Source organism: Bos indicus x Bos taurus, chromosome 15 (assembly GCF_003369695.1).
Source record: "Bos indicus x Bos taurus breed Angus x Brahman F1 hybrid chromosome 15, Bos_hybrid_MaternalHap_v2.0, whole genome shotgun sequence".
In the NCBI taxonomy this organism is placed as follows: domain Eukaryota; kingdom Metazoa; phylum Chordata; class Mammalia; order Artiodactyla; family Bovidae; genus Bos; species Bos indicus x Bos taurus.
In genome coordinates, this window is record NC_040090.1 from 18166079 (window position 1) to 18189541 (window position 23463).

The 23463-nt window shown below is 45.2% G+C and overlaps 1 protein-coding gene across 2 annotated transcripts in view; it reads left to right on the top strand.

The window, feature by feature from the left end:
- Nucleotides 1-23463, top strand: part of SLC1A2 (solute carrier family 1 member 2) — a 169274-nt gene that overhangs the window by 96254 nt on the left and 49557 nt on the right. For both annotated transcript variants that reach the window (XM_027562667.1, XM_027562666.1), the window contains exons 2-6: nucleotides 7103-7242; nucleotides 9536-9688; nucleotides 12192-12442; nucleotides 17289-17457; nucleotides 21787-21913. In XM_027562667.1, the coding sequence (XP_027418468.1) occupies nucleotides 7103-7242; nucleotides 9536-9688; nucleotides 12192-12442; nucleotides 17289-17457; nucleotides 21787-21913 (840 nt within the window). The remainder of the gene's footprint in view (nucleotides 1-7102; nucleotides 7243-9535; nucleotides 9689-12191; nucleotides 12443-17288; nucleotides 17458-21786; nucleotides 21914-23463) is intronic.

Here is a 23463-nt window from a genome sequence, read left to right on the forward strand (position 1 = left end):
ATGATTCCTGTGTCTGAATTATACACTGAATTTGACCCCAAACTCAGTGTTAGTAACTCTAGAAAAACATGCTTAAGTAACAGAGATAAGAAAGGAGGAAATGGAGGTAAAGACATTAAGCAATGGTTGTTGTTACCACTGGTTTGTCTCTTATCTGTAAGTCACCCATAAGGTCTAAGCTCGTTCAGTCTTGAATAGAATAGAATGGAGGCTGCCTCTCTGGAACTGAAGGCTATTAATTACCACCTTGCACTCCAGGAGAATTAGAGAATCACAGAATTTTAGAACGATAAGAGAATTTCTGATACAGCCCTTTTACTTTACAAATTAAGAGCCTGGGACCTAAAATGTAAAAAGCTGCCAAAATTGATACCTAAACCCCACTGGTATTTCAAGAGTGTGTTTTTGTCATTTCGTAGTGCTTTACTCTTCTGTCTGCTGATTATGAGCAAGGAAATTTACATCCATCTGATACTATTTCTGACACAGCCAGTTAGTAGCACCCTGGAGTTAGAACCCAGACCTTCTGGCTTCCCATCTCATGTTGTCTACTAGGTCCAATCCCATCATGATTAGGGATAATTGTAAACTGTGCTCCTTAGCCAGACCCTCCGATAGTCAAGAAGAAGCTTAAGATGTATCATTTGTGAAGTCTGGTGTTCACTGGCAGAGCTTTTCCAGCAAGTATGTGATCTAGGAAATAGACAGAGTGAACAGAAGGGACTGAAGGAGATTTGGAGGCTGTGAACCTCTAGGTTTCATTTATTCTCAGAATCAATGAGGGCACAGCATCTGTCAGAGAGATTCTGACTTCTTGGTTAGTGAGCATCCTTGACATGGTTAAACCCAGTCTTACAGGATCTAGAATGGGTGAAGGGAGTGGTTGTTGGAAATTCCCAACTGTATTAGAGTTCCCGTCCCTTTCCCTACGGGGCTGGTGTTCTTTAAGGAGCCAGGGAATTCCCAGATGTGGGACAATCACAACTGTAACCACCGTTTTGTGGTGTTCAGAGCTGACAGCACTGGTATTTCCGGAATTCTTCTCCAAAGACCTTGGCCACCTTGGGGGAAAGCCCCCTCAACAAACACTGTTGCTATTCTTGAGGGTCTAACCTAGTGTCTCCCATTAGGGCAGTTTCTGGACACTGTCTTTCTGCACCTCTGAGGTCTTTGATTTGGGCAGCAGAGGGTGGGAGGGGTGATGTTCATGGCAGATCTCACATCCTCCAGATAAAAACACACCAGTTGCTTTTAGGTTCCCTGGAGAACATTCTGTTGTCACCTCACTGAACCAGCGTAGGAGGAAAAAGGGAATTCAGTGCCAGTTAAGTTGACACAGAAGCGTGCAGGCAGGAAATCTGTATCCAACACCACATCACATCTAATGAGCCTATCGTTAGAGGCTCTTGGCAGATCGAGGGAAAACAAACGCAAATGAATAACAGGTTCTGAGAACAGTTTAAAACTTAGTACCAGCCCCATTACACACTCCCTTTGGATTCACAGAGGATGTTCTGCACGTTAAGCTGAGCTTGCCTTTGAAACAGAACTCACGTGGATTTGCATGAGAAAGAACAGGCCAGCAACTGACTGCAAAATTAACAGCTGTTTAAATAGTTCAGTGGAGGAGCTAAGGCAGAAAGAAGTTATAGGCTCATTGTTCAAGTCTGGATTATCCAAGAAGCTCTCCCATCACATGGCCTTACTTTGTTGGGCAGTGGAGAGAGATCTGGTGGAACTGGCTTATGGAACATTCCAGTACTCTGTTAAGGAATTGCATTGCTAAATCTTCCATCCGGAAGGTACTCAAGTAGAAACAGAGGTGATGAACAGTTTGGGGAGAGCATCAGGCTTGATGGATTTGGTAGAACCAAGCCTCACACTTGGGCTTTCAGAATCCTTATTACCTAGTCCCATCTGCATAGCCACAAGTTGTAGGAATGGAGTATTAATATAAGGATAAGTGTGTGTACTTGGATTAACTTACTGTGTTTATCCAACAGACTTACCTAGATCAGGCCTTGCCCTTCCTGTTCATTGCCAGGGTAGCAAATCTGCAGGCTGCTGTGACCTCAACCTTCCTCCTGGGTCCAACTCACATTTCTCTGGAATTCATTTCTCTTGAAGCTGGGACAGTCATTGAAATCCGCCATATTCACGATGATAATGAGATGTAGCATTACTGCCTTGACTTTTGTTTGAATCTGTGTCTGTGCTAAAAACCAACATGTGGACACCAGAATTGGCATCTGGCAGGAGCTTCAGGCGCTAGTTTGGACAAATACATTCCTAAATTGTGTGTATTTCATTTATTTTGCTAAGCTCTAGACAAACTGCATTCTTAATTTAGGAGACCCCTCATTCCTCCAGGTTTCTGGTCAAATGCCCTTTATCACAGAAGCTCCCCTTTCCTGACCAGCTGATGCAAAATAGCTCTGTCTTCTTTCTGCATGTCACCCTCTTCCTAGCATGTTGTCTCCACTTGAAATATATGTATTCATTTCTTTGTTCTCCACTAAAATGTATATCCTGCAAGAGCAAGAGCTTTGTCTCTTTTGCCTATTGTGTTATTTTAGCACCTGTAACAGCATGGGGCCCGTAATATATGCCCAACAGGAACTTGTGGAATAAATGCAGAATGGTGAGAGGGTTGCTAGCTGGTATGCTGCCAGCTACTGTAGAAGGACCTGGTTCCCAGGAGGAAGCACAGTGCCCTGTATAGCTGCTTTCTGGTTCATAGTTTCTTTGAACAAACATTTATCAAGTGCTTGGGGCCAGGTGTTAAAGAACACAGTCCTGCTCTCAGGGTTTGAAGAGTGGTGGAGGATGTAGACGTTTAAATCCATCCTTTAAGATCCAGCTCTGGTATCAGTCCCTCCTGGGAACCTTTCTTGAACTTTCTTCTTCTTCCCCAAAGCTAGGTTAGGCACCATTCTTACCAGGTCCCATAGTATCCTGTACAGGATCTTATCATGGCCAGTATGTAAGGAGACAAGTACCAGACCCTGTACTTTGCGTTCCGCATATGAACTCCTTAAGGGCAAGGATTATACCTTACTCATTACCGACTGTCGTGTCTGACACACAGAGTCCTCAGTAAATACCAGGTATCCTTGTTATCCTTTTTACCAGGTACATTCAGTAACCAGCATCCATATAGCTGTGGATGTGTGTAAAGTCATATGAAAAACTGTATCTGTTCCATGGATGTAATGTACACCATGATAAATATAATAACACTGCTGTATGTTATATATAAAAGTTGTTGAGAGTAAATCCTAAAGGTTCTCATCACAAGGAAAAATGTGTTTTCTATTTCTTTAACTTTGTACATATATGAGATGATGGATGTTTTCTAAACTCACTGTGATAATCACTTCACGTTGTATATAAACCAAATCTTTATGCTGCTTACCTTAAACTTATACAGTGCTGTGTGTCATTTATATCTCAGTAAAACTAGAAGGGAAAAAACCTTACAACCATAGGAAGGAATAAAAATGATTGCTGTTATTCAGCTGCTAAGTCGGGTCCTACTCTTTGCTACCCCATGGACTGGAGTATGCCAGGCCTTCCTGTCCCTTACTGTCTCCCTGAGTATGCCCAAGTTCATGTCCATTGAATTGGTGATGCTATCCAACCCTAAAGATGATTAGAAATGGTAAATACAAAATAAAAACAAAGCGATGTGTCTCTTCTTCTGAGGATATATAAGGCTTAGAAGCAGCTCCGTATTGAGCTGTACCATGCCATTTAATGTTATGTTCTATAATATTCTCCATTTCAAGCTCTCTTTGTGTTCTTGGCAGGTGTAGAGATCACTTAGACTTGTCAAGGATTTTTACAAAGAGTTCTTGGCGGACTCCCTGCATCCCCAGAGGCAAGCCGAGGTCCTGATGCACTTTAACGATGATTTTCTACACGCAGATGTTAGAAGCTCCTTCGAGCTTGGAGTGCGTGTTTAATTCCAAGTGGGAAAGTCACAGGCATCCTCTCAATAAATACTTGTGGGTTCATGAGATTTTGATGCTGCCCACTTTGATGTGGCTGTTTTGATTCTGGGCTTCAGAGATGTTTTGCCGTGGCTTAAAAGACAAATCGTTAAACAGAGATTTTGTGTGACTCAGAAGGGTGGCCAACAGGCATCCAACCACACTGCTTGATGGGGTGTGGACGTTAACCTAATATTTGTGTGTTTTTCCTTGGATGTGGCTGTCTTGATGCCTGACGCTTTCATTACATCGTATGGATCTTGCCAGAATGTCTGGTTTAAATACTTGATAGTCTCACTGAAATACCAACCATGATTCTAACTTCAGTGGCAGGAGGGCTTCAAATGAAACAGAAGGCAGGGGATTACGCTCTTGAGGCGCTCATAGAGTATTTTGCCAAGGGCTGGCTAACGAATGCATTCACCATTTCAGAACATGTATGGCCGCCATTCTTTATTGGCAATTTCCTGGTTTACAGCTTCAGATTATTGGCTAGAAAAGTGTTTAAAATTATAAAAAGATCCTAATGCAAGCATGGAAATATGGTCCATCTATGTTAAAAAGATCGTTTTGATCATTTTCCCTGCTGTGCTGTAAAAAGAACTTTTCCGTCTGTTTTATTTGGTGATGGGAGGAAATGGTCTTTACTGCTTGCTGGTCAGACAGCCCTTGTCTGCTTGCAGTGAACTTCCTGCCCTGTTTTCTTTAGACTGCCTGAATGATCATTAACATACACACATGCCAGATAGTCGGGGGGTGCCCGCAAACTAACTAGATGAGTAGAAAATTAGGCCACTGTAGGAAGACTAAGATGCTTTTATTTTGACTAATGTTTTCATCTGAGTGTTCCACCAGACCTTGCTACATTATTCCTAATTTTAAAATATTTTAGAAGCAAGTACATTAAGCAGTTTGTTAAGAAAAAGTAAGACATTGTATTGGGTCCCTGGTCTTGATTCTGAGAGTCCAGAAGCTAAGCTTGGTGTCTTGAAAGAAAGAAAGAGAAGTCACTCAGTCGTGTCCAACTCTTTGCAACCCCATGGACTATAGCCTACCAGGCTCCTCCCTCCACAGGATTTTCCAGGCAAGAGTACTGGAGTGGATTGCCATTTCCTTCTCCAAAGATTGTTTCTGCCCTGTTTTGAACTGGGGACTTTTCACGTGTTAGGCAAACGTGATAACCACTACATTATGGAAACCATATGGCTATAAGTCCCTAACGGTGTCTTGAATGGTGGTGCAACTGGATGGGTCCCCTAAGTTAAATGTCACACTTGTCGTGAATATTCCCTGGAGAAAGGGACCATGCGTGCTGGCTGCCTAACACACATCATCATGTTTAACTTCCACAAGGTAGGCCTTGAGCCTTTCTTTCCTTTTTCTTTTTTTTTTTAGAGAATATTTGTTTATTTATGGGTATGTCAGGTGTTATGGCACGAGGACTCTTCCTTGAAGCCACACAGGCTTCTCTCCAGCTGTGGTCTGCAGGCTCCAGAGTGCCTGGGCTCTGTAGTTTGCAGTACAGGCTCTCTAGTTGAGACCCTGGGCTCACTAGTTTCGGTATGTGGACTTAGTTGCCTCACGGCACGTGGGATCTTAGTTCCCCGACCAGGGGTCAAACACATTCCCCCTGAGCTGGAAGGCAGATTATTAATCACTGGACCATCAGGGAAGTCCCGAGCCCTTCTTTCTATAAACCACACAGCTAGCAAGTGATAGAGTCATGATTTGAACCCAGGCTCTCTGATTCCAAAATCCACACTATTTCCAGTATAACCAGTGATTTCAAACCACTGGTCTGCAGATTGGTGTTGACTTCAAAGGAATGTCTCTCCAGTCTGTGGTGGGAATATCTGGGGAAGGCTGATACCTGTTTATCTTGAAGAAAGGCATGTGTGCTAAGGTGAATCAGTCGTGTCCAGCTCTTTGCTACCCTGTGGACCACAGGCCACCAGGCTCCTCTGACCATGGGATTTTCCAAGCAAGAATACTGGAGTGGGTTGCCATGCCCTCCTCCAGGGGATCTTCCCAACCCAGGGATTGAACCGGCATCTCTTAGGGTCTACCTGCATCGTCAGGCAGGTTCTTTACCACTAGCGTCCCCAGAAATAGTTGTTTATTCAGAGACTGTGACTTGTCTTTCAAGGTGTTAAAGATCTTTTTTTTGTTTGTTGCATGATGGTAGTATAAATGACAGCTAACAGAAATGTCCTTAGATGTCAAAGTAAAAAAAAACTGGCCTCCCTGTGTTGGTCCCCAAGCTTAAACTTGAAATCTTTTTGGCCCAGGAAGTGACAGAGCTGGAAAAAAGAGACAATCTACTCATTGTCCTGGCAGAGTCTCTGATGGATGACTTAGCAGAGCTTGGGTTCACGTGGGGTTTTTCTGGAAGAGGACTGGGATGCATCTGCAGTTGGAGGCGATCACAGGCTGCTTAGAGAGATGCTTCTTTGACACTGAGGAGCATGACTCTTGGGCAGCTCAGAGGAGTCCTGATAATGCAAGTGACCTTTTAAAAACCACAATGGAATCAATTTTTTTTAAACTAGAAAAATCATCTTTTCCAAAAGAAAGGTAGAACTTGGACTACTAGCATGTCTGAGTTTTCCATGTCCAGGATGGGGAAGACTGGAGCTCAGAGGCATTTAATTTAGCAATGACTCAGGCTGTTACTTTCCTGACCTTAGATTATTAAAAAGTCATCTTTTTGTTCTTGATACAAGAATGAAAGGGCTCAGATTTTGGAACCAGACATATCTGGACAAATTACTTTCTGTGAAATGGGGTAGGGACACTTGCCTTGGAGAGTTACCATGGGACTCTTGGAAGAACCTTCCACTGCCTGTGCAATGCCTTTCCTGCGATGATTCAAGAAAATAGGGATAAAAGCACTTAGCTCATTGGCATTTGGTGTGTCCTGGTGTCCTGCTTACAGGTGAACTATCATCCAGGGCACCCTGAGTTTCTTTGACTTTTTACTTCCCTGCCAGTGATTCCGGAATCCCAGCTGTGCCTGGGGAGGCTGTTTTGCCTTCTACATCCTGAGCCCTTCAAACTGCAGAGAGGCAGTGCCCAGCAGACTCTAACCACTGCCTTTACTTCTGTTTCAGTGCCAACAACATGCCCAAGCAGGTGGAAGTACGGATGCACGACAGCCACCTGAGTGCGGAGGAGCCAAAGCCACGGCATCTGGGGCTGCGCTTGTGCGACAAGCTGGGGAAGAATCTCCTGCTCACCCTGACTGTGTTCGGTAGGAGACAGGTGGCCCCACCCACTCCTCCGCCCCGGGTCTCTCCTGGCTCTGTGTGGAAGCTGGTTCTGGCAGCAGGCACTCTAACCCAGAAAGCAAGCCACACGTGCTGCCTAACCCCACCTTTTCCCTGGCACAGCCGCCTCAGTGAGACTCTTTTCCCTTTCACCTGCCCCAGCCATGATTTCCTCCTTGGGGTTCTAGTGGATCTCAGATTCCAGTGAGCACGACCAGTTTCTGTGGGTAAATGAGCATGCAGATTCCCGGGTCCTGCTCACAGACTGTGCTGTGGGCCATTTGCATGAGACCTTGGAATCTGCATCTTAAACCTTCTGTGCATGTGTGCATATGTGTGTGTGTGTGTGCGTGCACTCAGTCGCTTCACTCATGTCCAGCCCTTTGTGACAATAGGGACAGTAGCCCGCCAGGCTCCTCTGTCCATGGGATTTTCCAGGCAAGAATACTGGGGTGGGTTGCCATGCCCTCCTCCAGGGGATCTTCCTCACCCAGGGATCCAACCCACATCTCCTATACCTTGGGCATGGCAGGCGGATTCTTTACCACTAAGCCACCGGGGAAGCCCCTTAAACCTTCTAGGTGATTCCAAAGCAGATGATCAGTATACCACATTTAGAGAAGTACCTGCATCTTGATAAAGGCAACAGTTGCCAAAACCTCACCAACAGGACTCCAAGGATTCACATTCTCCATGCACTTCATTAACTTAGATTCAGTTAGCACGGTAGCTAACAAGGTCAGTGTGGAAGAGGCTTGTCCTGAAGCTTTGACCTGCTCCAGCTCCACCTCAGAAGCCTTGCTCCTCTGCTTCAGGTCTCACCCAGGCTCTGGTTGTACTTTTGTGTGACGGTTGACATAGACTTGGCCTTGGGTTTTCAACCAGGATTTATTGAAAATGGGGGAAATTGCAGTTTCTTGTGCTGAAACCACGGCATTTCACGCCCTCTCCTTTGAGCCAGTCATCTTGGGTGTCAGTGGACTACTGTCGGGAGTGGACATTTGCCCCAGCTCAGTTCACTTAATAGAAGAAAACCGCAGACATGGTAGGGTTTTCCAAGGGTTACCCTCCACAGAAAGGATGAAATTTCATTCATCGTAAGTTTTTAAAAAGTGTGCTCTTCACTTGTGGAAGAAAAAAATATCAGATTTCCGGCCGTGTTACGTACTCTCTTTGCATCTCTGGGGTTAATCCCATAGCCATGTACCTAGGATGCCCCTGCCTCCCTCCCCGACTCTAGTCATGCTTATGACCCCATTTGTGGTTTCCACAAGGGTGGCTTATGTGAGCCACCAGTTTGGAGCGATCCAAGGTTTTGTTGTGGAATCCTTGAGTATACAAAGCGAAAGGCTCCTGGTAGCTTTTCTGCTCAAATTGTTTCCTCCCAAATCTTATATTTTTAGACACCCTCCTTGATCTCCCTTAAGATCAACACGTTTCAAGATTATGTATCAGGACATAGCAGTCAAAGACAAAGCTCTTTGAGGATGAGCCATGGGCAAATGACTGGAAGTAGAAAAAAGAAAACTAACGCCAGTTTGGTCACATAAATGTTCCTTTTGTCTGATATTCAGTTAAAAAGATAAGAAATATATTAGACACCATGGCATGTACCCAGCCTAGGCTGGGAAGAGAATCATATCTGATGTTGTGGGTTATTTCTACTGACAATCTCTGACTCTGCAAGTGGATGATATCCTAAAGAAATTGGGATCAAGTTGCCAGGTTATATTTCCCACAGAGCCTTCAGAAGGCTCTTCTTGACTCTTCCAGTGTGGCCTTTTCAAAGAGTTGGAGATAGAAAACATTTTCTCACAAGTCAACAAAATTAACTTCACTTTTCTAATGGTATTTTTGTTATGTGTTAATCATCATCTGATAATAGAGAGGTACGAGAAAAGTTAATGTTACTGAACTATATCCCTGCTGCTGCTGCTGGTGCTAAGTCGCTTCAGTCGTGTCCGACTCTGTGTGACCCCATGGACTGCAGCCTACCAGGCTTCTCCGTCCATGGGATTCTCCAGGCAAGAACACTGGAATGGGTTGCCATTTCCTTCTCCAATGCATGAAAGTGAAAAGTGAAAGTGAAGTCGCTCAGTCGTGTCCAACTCTTAGCAACCCGATGGACTGCAGCCTACTAGAGGCTCCTCCATCCATGGGATTTTCCAGGCAACAGTACTGGAGTGGGGTGCCATTGCCTTCTCCCAACTATATCCCTAGAGCTATTCATTTGATGAGGGCAAAAAATAGATTCATATTTTTTCTCCTTCCTTATAGGTGTTATCCTGGGGGCAGTATGTGGAGGACTTCTTCGCTTGGCATCTCCTATCCACCCAGATGTGGTTATGTTAATAGCCTTCCCAGGGGATATACTCATGAGGATGCTGAAAATGCTCATTCTCCCTCTCATTATCTCCAGTTTAATCACAGGTAAGACTACTTCTCTGGCACTGGGTCAAAGTGGGTCATACTCCTCTAGCTTTTGGACTGACCATAAAATCTCAATTTGGTTGAATCAATGAATCTGATCATCTTCTGTGTCATTTCTCTTCAGAGTCTTGATTTTCCTAACTCTAAAACTGAAATAAGCAACCCTAAGAAAAAGAGTTTGGTCGGTCCATCTGTCTGTGTAGCGACAAAAGATAAAAAGGAAATAACCACATGTTAAAAGTGATCATCTCTAGAGATGTTGATTTTTAATGTACACTTTTCTCATTTTCTAAATTGTATTTGTTCAGAAACTGACAAAGATAACATGTAGAAAAAGAAGTTTTTTCTTTAATATTTAATTGAGTGTAGAGGGAAGTGGTTATTAAAGATAAATGAAATACTAGATATGAAACTCTTGGAGTGTTTCAGAAGAAAGATACCCTTAATGTGTAGTTCATGTCTACTTATTTTTTGGTTCAGAGTTGTTTCATTTGAAAGGATTTTATTTTTTCTCCTCCCTGGGCTTATACAGGTAGTTTCCTCCTTACCAAATATTACTCAAATGTTGTTGAAATCATTGAATTTTAGAGACTAAACTCTGGGTTAGGGATGAAGAGCTGGGCTTTGGTTTGCATCTGGGGGACCAACAGGCTGGGTGATCTTGAGAAATCTGTTCTAGACCGTCCACCTTATGAATGTAGTGAAGCTCTGGTAACTCCAAGAGATTCAGCTGTTACAGCCTCATAGCTGGTTGGCCAATGAATCCAGTGAGGGAAAGAGTTGGCACTCAGTGTCAGGAAGGTCTTAGCATTCAGCCTCAGACTGCATGAAGCTGTATTTTACTTTAAAAGCTCCTTTTGAAACCAGAGAAATTTGTTTTCCATGCCTGTTTAATAGATTGTACATTAGCCAACCCAGTAAGGAAGTTTCATTTCCATTAGCTAGAGTTAGACTTCAGATTGACTGTAAGGACAAATAGGTCATATATGGGTCAGCTTCATTCAGAAAAGTTAATGTCAATAATAGTTTCCTCCTCCATAGCAAAAAAGACTGATGCCCAGTAAATGTTGCATGTCTCAGTCTGTAAAAGCAGGAACTGAAACCAGGAAGTAGAACAACTGAAGAAACTACTGGAAAAAAACCCAGTGAAGGCTGGAGTTTTTGTGACTTGCTTGGAGTTTCTGCTAACCATCACAGAAGCTTCTGAGATATCGATGGAGCTTCCACCCATGCTGGGTGTTCTGTGCATGTGTTCTCACATCCCTACACAAGGTCAGAAAACGTGGTCTCCATCAGGTTTCATCTGTGAGGAGTGATAGGGCTGTGCTAGAACCACTTCCATTTTCCCAGACTTTGGATTTTGTGACCCGTATTCATCAGGGGCTTCCCTGATGGCTCAGAGGTTAAAGCATCTGCCTGTAATTCAGGAGACATGGGTTCGATCTCTGGGATGGGAAGATCCCCTGGAGAAGGAAATGGCAACCCACTCCAGTATTCTTGCCTGGAGAATCCCATGGACGGAGGAGCCAGGTAGGCTACAGTCCACGGGGTCGCAAAGAGTCAGACATGACTGAGCGACTTCACTCACTCACTCGCTCAATGTATTCAAAAGAGATTTTGAATACATAGGGCTACCAACCTTTTGTTTCCCTAAGTGAGGACCTTCAAACAAACAAACAAAAAAAACCTAGTATGTACCAGCATCACCACTTTATAAGGAAAGGATTTCTTAATACTTAAGAAGTGGGAAGGACATAATCTCAGAATCGAAAATTGAATAGAGCATTCAACTTTCACTATCACAGGCTGAAAAAAATGTTGTCACCAACCCGTTTATAAACCCTGGACCAGATGTTCTCCAACTCTTCCCAGTTCCCTGTGTGCGTCTGATCAAGTTGCTCAGTCGTGTCTGACTCTTATGACCCCCATGGACTGCAGCCCACCAGGCTCCTCTGTCCATGGGATTTTCCAGGCAAGAATACTGGAGTGGGTTGCTGTTTCCTCCAAGGGGTCTTCCTGACACAGGGATAGAATTGTGTCTCTTGCGTCTCCTGCATTGGCAGGCAGATTCTTTACCACTAGCACCACCCTCTAGAACCTCAAAAATATCCTTGGAAAATTGAATCGTAAACTGTGGCGTTGACCAAATATTCAGTTGAAGGGGGTTTAATTAATCATTAATACATTTGAGTAATACAAAGCCGGGGGTTGGTTATAGGTATGCGTGCCAAGTAGCTTCAGTGGTGTCCGACTGTTTGCGACCCCATGGACTGTAGGCCGTCAGGCTCCTCTGTCCATGGGGATTCTCCAGGCAAGAATACTGGAGTGGGTTGCCATTTTCTCCTCCAGGGAATCTTCCCAACCTTGGGATCAAACCCAGGTCCCCTGCATTGCAGGCGGATTCTTTACCACTGAGCACCTGGGGAAACTATAGGTATGCAGACAGGGGCAAGTAACAGGAAGATAACAGAACTAATCCTTCTGGATTTCTTTTTCTATCCAGGGTTGTCAGGCCTGGATGCTAAAGCCAGCGGCCGCTTAGGCACAAGAGCTATGGTGTACTACATGTCCACAACCATCATTGCTGCGGTGTTGGGGGTCATCCTTGTCCTGGCCATCCACCCAGGGAACCCCAAACTCAAGAAGCAACTGGGGCCTGGGAAGAAGAACGATGAAGTGTCCAGTTTAGATGCCTTTTTGGACCTTATTCGGAATCTCTTCCCTGAAAACCTTGTCCAAGCCTGTTTTCAGCAGGTAACCCAGAGTTCTGATAGTCTTGCTTCTCCAAACTCTTAAGTTATGCAGGTGATAACTTTGAGACTATTTCAGCAAACCAGCTGTGGGCAATAATTTGTTTCATATTTATGTCTCTGCCTAAGTGTGGGGGATCCTCTGGGGCAGAATTTTCGGATAGGAGTCGCTTAGTCTTTTTTTTTTTTAACTTCCATTTCTTTTGCAGTACTTTTAATAGCATTTAGCTCCAGAATCTCTCTTCTCCTTTTTCCTGTTTGTCTCTTTTTCTTCTTTTTGGTTCTTGTCTCTGTATCATCCACAGGCACATTTTTATCACCCTTGCCCACAACCCTCTAGAGTTCGGTGGTTCTCGATCTTAGCAATGTAGCAAAACCACGTGTGGTCCATTTCAAAATGCTTATTTATGTTCTACAGAATCAGAATCTCCAGAATGGGCCCAGTAATTGGGTATTCATCAAATTAATACTATTGACAAAGTAATATTTGAGGATTGTAGAAATTTAAAGAAATTTCTGAATGCACATAAAGTAAAAATTCAAGTCCCCATGTCCCTTCCCTAGGCTACTCATGTTTCCTCCTATAAATAAATATATATATATTTGTCACATATGTATTGTGTATGTGTGTATAGAATAAAAAAATATCAATCTGGGAATATTGCATCATACATACAGTGTTACATTCTACTTTCTTGTTTAACAGTGTTTTAGTGTCATCTCTTTTTCTGTTGTTGTGTAGTATTTCTAAAGGATAAATTTTAGAAGCAAAACATGCCCTGCCAAAGAGTTGATATTTTGAATTTGCTCATGTTATAAAAAATGGTCCTACAAAATTTGTAGCAGTATATACTCCTACCAACTGCATACACGCATATCTGTTTTTTTAACACACAATTTTTAAAAAATGTTGATTCTGCTGGATATGTTACTGGCCAGAGTTCTTAGACTCTAGAAATTGATAAGAGGTCATATGAGAAATTTAGGCAAGGCTTTATTTGACCTCAGGCTGCAGCTGGAGGGAGTGAGAACAAGTAACAGCTTCTCTTGTTCTGTCCCTGAATGTGTGTGGGGGGGCGGGGGGCAGGGGTTGGGGGAGTGCAGGGGTGCAAGACAAGCGGGTCCCTTAAATTGGGTGAGGGTAGGGTAGTCCAGGGGTTAGGCCAGTAGGGTGCCTTGGGTGGTCTGCCCACTCCCTTGGTGGTGCTGTGTGCAGGGGTCATGCCTGGTACCCTGCTTTTGTTCCAGAAACCTCAGAAGTGGCAGTTGGGTTTTGGGTCTTTTTGCATTATGTTGTTCATAATTTGCCTCAACTGTGCACGCCTGCAGTTGTCTTTAGTCCCTGAGAGCTTCTTTTTACCGTTGCTTGAGGAGACATTTGCCTCGGTGCAAGCATGGCAGCAAAGGGTCCCGGGTCCCGGGTCCCAAATCCTAGCCTCTCTCAAGTACATCCACTGAGTCAGCTGCCCAGACCCCCCTCAACAGACAGCCAGCCGTCTAGACCCAAAGTTAGTTTAGGTTAGAATATACCTCAGTTCCCATTAGCCCTGGTTGGAAGTAAACTACAACCAAGGAACCTCCTTCAGCCATTTCCAGTGACTCACAGAAGAATAAATTTAGGAAACAGGTTACAGAGAAGAGAAGTCTGCATTCCCAGCTGCCCTCAAGGTGCCATTGCCACCCACTGCTGAGCCACTGCACTCTGGATGAATCTGGAATAAGGTCTCTGCCTTCCAAGGCCACTTTGGATGGCTCATTGCAAGGCTCACTTGCACTTGTAGCAAGGAGCTATATTAAAGGAACCGTCCCAGGCAGGAGAAGTTGAGTGGGGAGTGACCAGAAACTGACTAGGGGACTCCCCTGATGGTGTGGTGGACGGGAGTCCGCCTGCCAGTGCAGGGGACATGGGTGTGGCCCCCGGTCTGGGAAGATTCCATGTGCCACGGCATGGCTGAGCCCATGCGCCGTGACTGCTGAGTCCGCGTGCTGCAGCTACTGAAGCCTGCGTAACGTAGAGCCCGTGCTTCACAACAAGAGAAGCCACGGCCACGAGAAGCCCTCACGCCCCAAAAAAGAGGAGCCCCAACTCACCACAACTAGAGAAAGCAATGAAGACCCAGTGCAGCCATAAATAAATACGTTTAAGACAATAAAAACATTCTTTGTCCTGCAAGCAGTCACAGATTTTAAAAAAAAGAATGAAACAGGCTAGGGAAGGGGTGCTTCTGGGTACCCTCTCTCTAATGCCCCTGCCCCTCAGCCAGCCTGTTTAGAAAGACAAGCTTGCTGGCTTTGGGGCGATGGACACAACCAAGTGCCAAGTCTATTCTTAACATTTTGGAAAGAGCTCCCTGGAGCTGGAGCAGCTGGAGGCCAAGCCAGTAGGAGACCTGGGGTGGGAGCAGTATCGGAGGGAGGGGAGAGGGACAGATTTGGGCTTCCCTCCGGTACCCAATCACGACCATGCTCCATGCAAGAAGGAGCCTCTTTTGTCTGAGTGACTGGGGCAGGACTGAGAAGCAGGCAGGCCCCCAGAGCTGTGGATGTGAGCTAGAGGAGAGTTCTGTGGTGTCAGCCATGCTCACGCTTCCTGAGCTGTCTGGTCGATGGGCAATCTCTGCATGTTGCTGCTCTCAGCAAAGGGCACTGGGGGGTGGGGGGCAGCACCAGGATAGACGATCGGGCCATTCCCTGCCCCGCCCAGCCCTGGATCCACCCCTCCACTGGCAAAATTCACATGAGGAGTGAGCTCTTCATCCTCCAGCGAAGCCCAAGGACATGGTCCCTTTGGGTTAGGACTACCGGGAAAAAAAAAAAAATGTGGAATATTTTACCTCAGGCTGAGGGAGGGTGCAGATTTCGTAGGCCAGTCTCCGGGCAGCCCAGAGGAAAGGGAGCTTAACCCATGGGCAATCCCAATGGCTTAGGAGGGTCTTGAAGAGGGTTGGAAGACAAAGAATGCTTAGACCACCGTGGCATTGCCAGAAAGAAAGGCAGAGAACCCCATCTCAGTGGTAGCATCCCTAGCACCTGGCCTCCAGCTCAAGCCACTCACCTGTGCTCTTTGGGAGCTGTATTTTGGAGTCAATAGAACTCACTTTGAATCCTGGTTTAGTAACTACTAGCTCTCTGTCCTAGGGTTACTCAGCCCTGTGAGTCTTGAGGGGCTCCTGTTGACATAAGAGGTAGACAGATGTCGCATGAATGTGGTATACCTGGCCACCTGATCCTGGAGGCCACCATTCATTCAGGCCATTGGCCGTGGTGGCGCTAGTGGTAAAGAATCCACCTGCCAATGCAAGAGACTCAAGAGACATGGGTTTGATCCCTGGATCAGGAAGATCCCCTGGAGAAGGGAATGGCAACCCAGTCCAGTAATCTTGCCTGGAGAGTCCTGGGGACAGAAGAGCCTGGCAGGCTACGGTCCATGGGGCCACAAAAAGTCGGATAAGACTGACGTGACTGAGCACACACATGGCCATTACTCCTGAGCTTTAGCTTTTTTAGCCTTCTCAGAATAGGCCTGTATTTGGCTACGGTCCCCACTTTGTCCCCAGGCACATGACTCTGTTGTCCATGGAGGTGTCCCTTCAGATTCCCCCCTGCATTCTCTCTTTGGGCCATCATTGCCCAGGCCAAGGGGGCTGTGAGCTGCCTGCTTACATTCAGCCGGCCTGCTCCTCTCCCAGCACAAGTGCATGGGAAATTTATATATAAATTTGTCAGGTTGGAACACAGAGCACTGCCCCGCCCCAGGGCATGTACACTGTACTTCCCTCTCCCAGTTAGGAGAGCTGATCTGTTCAGCTTTGCTTACCCTTGGGCTCAGCTGCTGGAGGATTGTGTCCATATAGTTTAGCAGGCAGCACAGGTGGTGAAAGAACTCGGGGGTGGTCAGTGCATCTGAGCTGAAGTCCCAATAACTCTATGACATCTGACGAGTCACTTGACTTCTCCATGCCTCTTCCGTATCTATTCAGGCTTCAGCCATCTGTTGCCTACTACGTGCCGGCACTGACATTCTAGGATTCTGCACGCCTTCTATTTTCATGCCCAGGGAGGTAGTGATTCTCTGGGCTCAGACGTTGCATTTTCACAGCATGCAGAGTGCCTGGCACCTTTGAAAATAGGATGGCTGCCCCAGATGTCGAGGAACAGCTTGAGAGCTTCTTAGGGGACTGTTGGCCCAGAGATGCTTGGGGAACATGGAGCAAGTCTTGGTATCATTGCCCGGAAGGAGAGGCTGTCTTCCCACCTCACACCTCCCTGCTGTGGGGGCTGCTGGTGGCTGGCACATCTGGCAGCCAGATGGAAATCCCCAGCAGAGCCAGGCTCTGGGAGGAGCCCACGTGAAAGTGGGTCTGTGAAGACTCCATGTGACGGAAACCAGGCAGAGAGAAGCAAATCGTGTGGGTCATGGAGTGCTGATCTGACACCCACCAAGACCCTCCTATTCCTGGCCAGATCCAGAACCCGTCAAGGGGGCCAGCAGGTCATCCAACTGGGTCTCATATTTGATATTGTCTCCCTGGGAATGAAAGAAGCAGACAGGCGTCCCTCCGCTCAAAGCTTGTGTCCCATTACTGACCATACTGCTCATAGTAACTACAAGAGGATGTTATAAATCCTGTCCCTACCATGGGATGAGGACAGCCATTTCTCACCTGTATTTGTGCCTTAAGGCATCACCCTGTCAAATACAGACATATAAAATATTCCCCAATTTTATAATCTCGTTTATGACATTTCTTAATTTTGACATGTTAGGAATTTAAAAACACATAATTGGCTAGGATTTTGGTGATTTTAACAGCGTCTCATCTTTATGTTCTTTTCCTCCATCCCATTAGATCCAAACAGTGACGAAGAAAGTCCTGGTGGCCCCCCCATCAGACGAGGATGGCAATGCCACCAATGCTGTCCTCTCGCTATTGAATGAGACTGTGACTGAGGTTCCGGAGGAGACCCAGGTGGTGATCAAGAAGGGCCTGGAGTTCAAGGACGGCATGAACGTCTTAGGTGAGTACCCTTGTCTTCATCTCCTTGCGGGAGACACCTCTGCCGGGGCCCCACGGCTGGCCTTCCCGGTTTCCTTCTCAGAAAGCCAGTCGCCCTGCTGTCCTGTAGGTGGAGCAAGAGGCTTTCTCTGGGGAGCGATTTGAGGGTAACTGGGACTGAGAGCTGAGATGAAGGGCAAGGGAGAAGGCAGGAGCAATACCACGTCGTTGGGGTGTGGGGACCGGAGTCGGAGAAGGAGAGGGACTGACACTCACGGGGCACTTCCCCCGACTTTCTGCCTGGTGTTGGCCAGTCACTTTCTCTGACTCTCCATTTCATGAGGTTACACATCCGAGTCTTTCATTTCTTTCTCTTCTAGCCACCCTTGTGTGAGTCCCAGGACTGTGTAGGCATAGGAGCTGTCCCACCCCAGTCCTCACAGTCTTTTAGAAGGCAGTGCTTTTAGAAGTGGGAAGTGTTGCATTGGTGCTAAAAGGAACTTCTCAAAAGGAGAAGCTTTTGTTTTAACTTTCTGGTATTCCGGGGAGCCCTTTCCCCAAGTGTGGAAACTTCTGAGCATGCCATCACAGGGGTTCTTGGACTCTGCAGTTAGACCAGTTTGGATCCTGTTTAGATCCCATATGGACCATTCACTGATTATCTAATTGTGGACAGATTCCTCTATGTCTCAAGATTCATCTGTAAAGTGGGCATGGAGTTGGCATTTCTCTTGTAGATCATTGCGAGGATTCAGTGAGATTGTGCATGTGGGCCCAGCGGTACGTGCCGTGTGCTTTCTCATGTGAGCTGCTCTCGTCATTAAAGGTGAGCTGCTCAGTAGGAAAAACCCACAGAGGATATTCCCCACTCAGTTTACTCCCCACCCACCCCCGGGTCCATTCCCCACCATAACCCAGTCCGCTGCTAGAATGGTGTCCCCAAGCCAAGACAGAGGGGCATTTGGTTATAAGGTACGAGAAATGGGAAATCTATGTGGAAGAAATATGCTGATCCATGCAGAGCGAGCTTTCTAAGGATTTGAATGAGAGCTCTTTAGAAAAGATTGAGCTCGCTTTGTCATCTAAGAGATCAAATGCCCTTGTCTCTTTGGTAGGGGTGTCAGCTAATATACAGGGTGCCCATTTCATGTGAATTTCAGATAAACAACAGATAGTGTTAAAGGGTTATGTCCCAAATATTGCACCGGATATACTTGCATTGAAAAAATGCATTCTTTATCTGAAATTCAGATTTCATCTGGTAGTCCTTTTTTTCCCCTCAATTTGGTAACTGTACTCCTTACTCATCCAGAATGGTTGACTCAGCAAGATTGCCCCACCACTAAAAAGTGTCTTTTTCTTTGACCTGGCAGGAAGTGAGAGTGAGGGAAGAGATAAGCAGACCAGGTTGCCAGGCAACAGAAGATCAATAAATATTGTTGACAATCAGTGGGAGGCGAGAGGAGGAAGGAGAAAGTGGGAGAGTTCCTCTGAGGAGAAGGATTTGCAAACACCCTCCGCATCCAACCTTGAGTGGCTCTTCTTTGCCACTGTCCGGATATCTGGGGCCCTTTCAGGCGTTCCCAACTCCCCTTGACCCCCCCACGACCCACGGTCAATGTAGCCCCACCGTTTTGTACTGTGGCCATGAGTAATGGGGTCAGGGCTCTGGAGTGAATCATTCAGAAGACTTTTTGTGGTCATTTCCAGGGTCTTGGTGGATTCTGGGAAGTCACATGACCTTTGGCTGTATTGGGGAGTTTCAACACCATTCAGGACTCGCTCAATCCCAGTGACCAAGTCTAAGAGGGCTTTGTTCAAACAAAACACTGGCTGTTCCAGTGAGTGAGTTCAATGAGGCAGTGTTTACAGAGGGAAATGACAGGCAGGCCATGGGCTTCTAAGTGCAGATTGAGGCCCTGGAAAGCTAAGGGAAGTTAGACTGTTGAGAAACTTCCCATTTATAAATCATGGCTGAAATAAGGTTCTTTCCATAGTCTTCCAAGGCAGAGATGGTGGCTTTTTTTTTTTTTTTTTGGTTTTTGCTTGTTTTTTTGGCTTTGGAAAGTCCCGAGGATCAAGCATTGCAATAGTGAAGATAAAAACTCCGGTTCCAGCCTCCCACTTCTTTAAAGACTCATTTCTCTACTCCCCAAACCTCCAGACTACTCTAGGCTTCACTTCAATTCAATCTCAACCACTTAAGTCAACTCCTGTGAGAGATTACTCCTTTCAACATCTCTCTCTCTTATACTCATGGAGATGGACAGTTTCTGCTGACCCTGCCAGGGATGCTATTTTATTCTAGTTCTTTGGAACCTTGAAACCTTGGGTATTTTCTCTTAAATTTTCCAGATGGAATTAAGCATGTGACACTAGCTTTTCTCAGCCATGATATTCACAGACTATCACTCACCATACACCTAGAAAACTCCTCTCTGTGGGTTTGAGATGAGCCTAAATTTGATTTCCTCTGTTACTGCAGAACTAGGTCACTCTAATTCTAGGTCACACTAATTCTTATTAAGCCTTTGTGTTTATGGCCAAAACTGACTTGTAAGTCACTAGTTAATCTTTCTGGCTAAGAGCTGAAAAGGGGGAAATATTAAATATCATGGATTAAGAATTTCAGTGCAAGTGCTAGATTCTTTTTTCTGAAGAAGAGAAGGTCCAGCAAAGGATAGTTGAACAATCTGGGTTGATATGTACTTGGTATGAGAAGTGAATGGTTTTGGTAACTACGGAAAAGGTAAATTCAGAAGTTTGGACAGAAAGAATTTTCCTCTAAGAGAATCAAATCATAATGCTATAATTTACCTTGATATGGCTCAAGACTGTGGACATAAATGGACACTATAGGAAACTGGATATAATAGGGAGGGGCTAGAAATAAAGTCTGCCAAAGTGGGACAGAGTAGGTGTAGGGAAGAGGAAGGGGAGAGAGGGAAGAGGAAGGGGAGAGAAGGAAGAGTGGATGGCCCATACTGCAGGGCAGAAAATAAGTCAGATGGGCAAGCAAGGGCCTGTTGCCAAGGGAACAATGACATTGGTTTATAGTCCATGCAAGTCATTAGCATTGGAGCACGAAGATTGGCAATCACAGATTGGTAGTTGAGGGGCACATGATGACTGGTTATCAGAAATCCAGAGACACCCACCCCCCACAGGCAGTATGGGGACATCTGTTAGCCATGGAGCACACCCCAGACACTGGGGGAGTCTGGATGAGACTCCAGGGTGAGATGCTGAGGAAGAGGGGTAGAGAGAGTGATGGCAGAGAGAATTTTCTGGAGAGAGAAAGCTGGGTCTTGCCTTGGAGGAACTAACATATCAGGCAGGTTTCCAGGACAGATACTCAGAGAATGAGGCAAAGACAACACAGAAATAAGATCCAAGGTTGGCGGTTGGTCTTGGTCCAGGACTTAGTGCATTTTGACACTGACATCAAGAGGTGGGGACAGGGTTCCCCAGACCCTCCTGGCCTGGGATTAGATCTACCCTGGGAGCTGGGGTGGGGCTGCACTTAGATGGAAGTCAAGTGACATCAAGTAAAAGGAGGAGAGGGCCAAGGGTCTAGGAAATAACAAAGAGTATATTCTAGTTTTATGATTCTGAAAAAAAAAAAAAGCACACACAATAAAAAAGAAAGTGTTCTAACCGTTTGGACCATGGGAAAAATGATGATGAATTAATAAATAACAGGTTAAATCCAAACAAACTGGGTCATCTGGGGTTTCCCAGCTGTTTTGGATTTCTCATTGCTTTCCCTTTGATTTTTCAAGATTTCTTCCTCCTTCTCAAATAAGCAATAGAAAAATAATTTCATGTTTAGGATTTTCCTAGAGTGAAACATATACCAACCATGCATTAATTTGGGATAACACCAAACTAATACAGATATAACCCTGGCAAAGACTGAATTGGCTAATTGGTCTCTACTCTTCTAATATTGGCTCCAAGGCTTGCATGATAATCCCCAAGTCCCAACAAGCCTTTCATCATTAATCTATGTACTAATGGAATCTGCTTACACATGACTTCATAAGTGAGTGGTGGGGCGGAGAGAGAGAAGAGAATACTTTTTAGTTTGGAATGAAAATGAATTAATTTTCTCCAAGGACCTAACCTGCTTATAGTTCAACTTGCTCATGTGGAAAATATTCAGGAAAGCCATAATTATGCAGGGGAAAGGTATTTTCAGTGTGGGACATAATACTTCTGTCTTTTAGTGCTTAATTCATAGGGCAGCTGGTGGTGAGAATGTGGCTGCATACACAGGGGATGGTTATGAACAAGAAGAAAACACATATCTTATCATTTGTCCTTTTGTGTTCTGTGATTCCCCCAACAGGTCTGATAGGGTTTTTCATTGCTTTTGGCATTGCCATGGGGAAGATGGGCGAGCAGGCCAAGTTGATGGTGGAATTCTTCAACATTTTGAATGAAATTGTAATGAAGTTAGTGATCATGATCATGTGGTAAGTGGATCTGTTCTTACATCATTGTGGTGGGGGTGTGAGGTGGTCATGGGGTCTCCATAGGACCCTGAACCCTCCTAGCAGGAAAGAGTGAGCAGGCATGAATCAAGGAAAGATTTCTCTGGAAAGACTTTGAAAAAAAGGAATGGAACTCTCTTTTTTGGAACTTTCCATAGATAATGAGCAGGAAAACTATAAAGCCTGTGGGCCAGATCTTATCTGCCATTTGTTTTGTGTGGCCTGTGAGTTAAGAATGGGTTCTATGTTTTTATTTTGCTGAAAAAAAAATCCAGAATATTAATAATCACAACACTTGGTTATGCAAAATTCATATTCAGTGCCCATAAATAGTTTTGTTGGGACCCATCCTACCTATTTGCTCATGTATTGTCTAGGGTTGCTTTTGTGCTAAAAGACAGAGTTGAGTAGTTGTGATCAAGACTGCATAGGCTGCAAAGCCTATAAAGTTTACTGTTTGACCCCTTACATAAAAAGTTCACCCATCTGTGCCCTGGAGGAAAAGAACACACACATACACACAAAACCAAAAAACCAAAAATCAGACAAGCTGGAAATATCAATCAGTAATAGTGAATCTGAGCAATATCAGGATACACTGCACTGAGATAGGGCCAAGATCCCAAGGATGTGGCATGACCCAGGGTGTGTGGAAGAATCACTTCTCCAGTATTCTGGTGTCCAAAATGAAATGCCTCTTAGATCTGGGTTCTCATGACTCATACAGATGATGAATAAATAAATAAATAAGAGGCAGTTCTCAGGCCATGCAAGAAAAAGTGCCATCACACAGGATTAAGTGCTCTTGGAAATCTGGTTCCACCCTCTAGTTTTACAGTAGAGAAAGCTGTGGTCCAGAGACGCTAAATCTTGATTCTTTAACATTGTTATGATCATCATGATCTTTCTGGCTTTCCTTTTATCTGCCAAGAGTCATGAGAGTGCTTCGTACCTCTCAAGTGTAATCCCCACAACCCTGCAAAGATGGTATTATGGTTCCCAATTGACAGAAAAGGCAATTGAGGTTCATGGAGGTGAATTAACTTGCCTAAGATTATATAGCCAGGGAGAAGAGGAGCTGGTGTTTATACTGATATCAAAGTCTTTGGTGTGTACGTGGGGTGGGGGTTTTGTTGTTTGAATCATGTAAGTGGTGTTGTCTCCACTTCATCTCATGTGTGTTTATGGTCAGTGGTTCTGAAGTCTAGGGTAGCCCAGGACAGCATAAGCTTCTTCTCCTTCACAAGGGATCTGTATCACCTCCAGTTACTGGAAATTTCTCGTGTTCAGTATCTACCAGATAGAACGATTTTTACATGTATTCATTTCAGATCCCTACAATGGTCCTGTATGCCTACCTGGGAATAAAGTAAAACCACTCTTAGACCAAACAACACTTGTGTTCTGTTTGCCACGGGAATTCTGGGTTACAGAGTCCTTCACTCTGCCTGTTCCAGCCCCCTGCACCTGCCTCCCCAATCCTCCTCCACTTTCCTTCCCCTGAAATTCCACCTGTTTCATCTCTTCTTCCT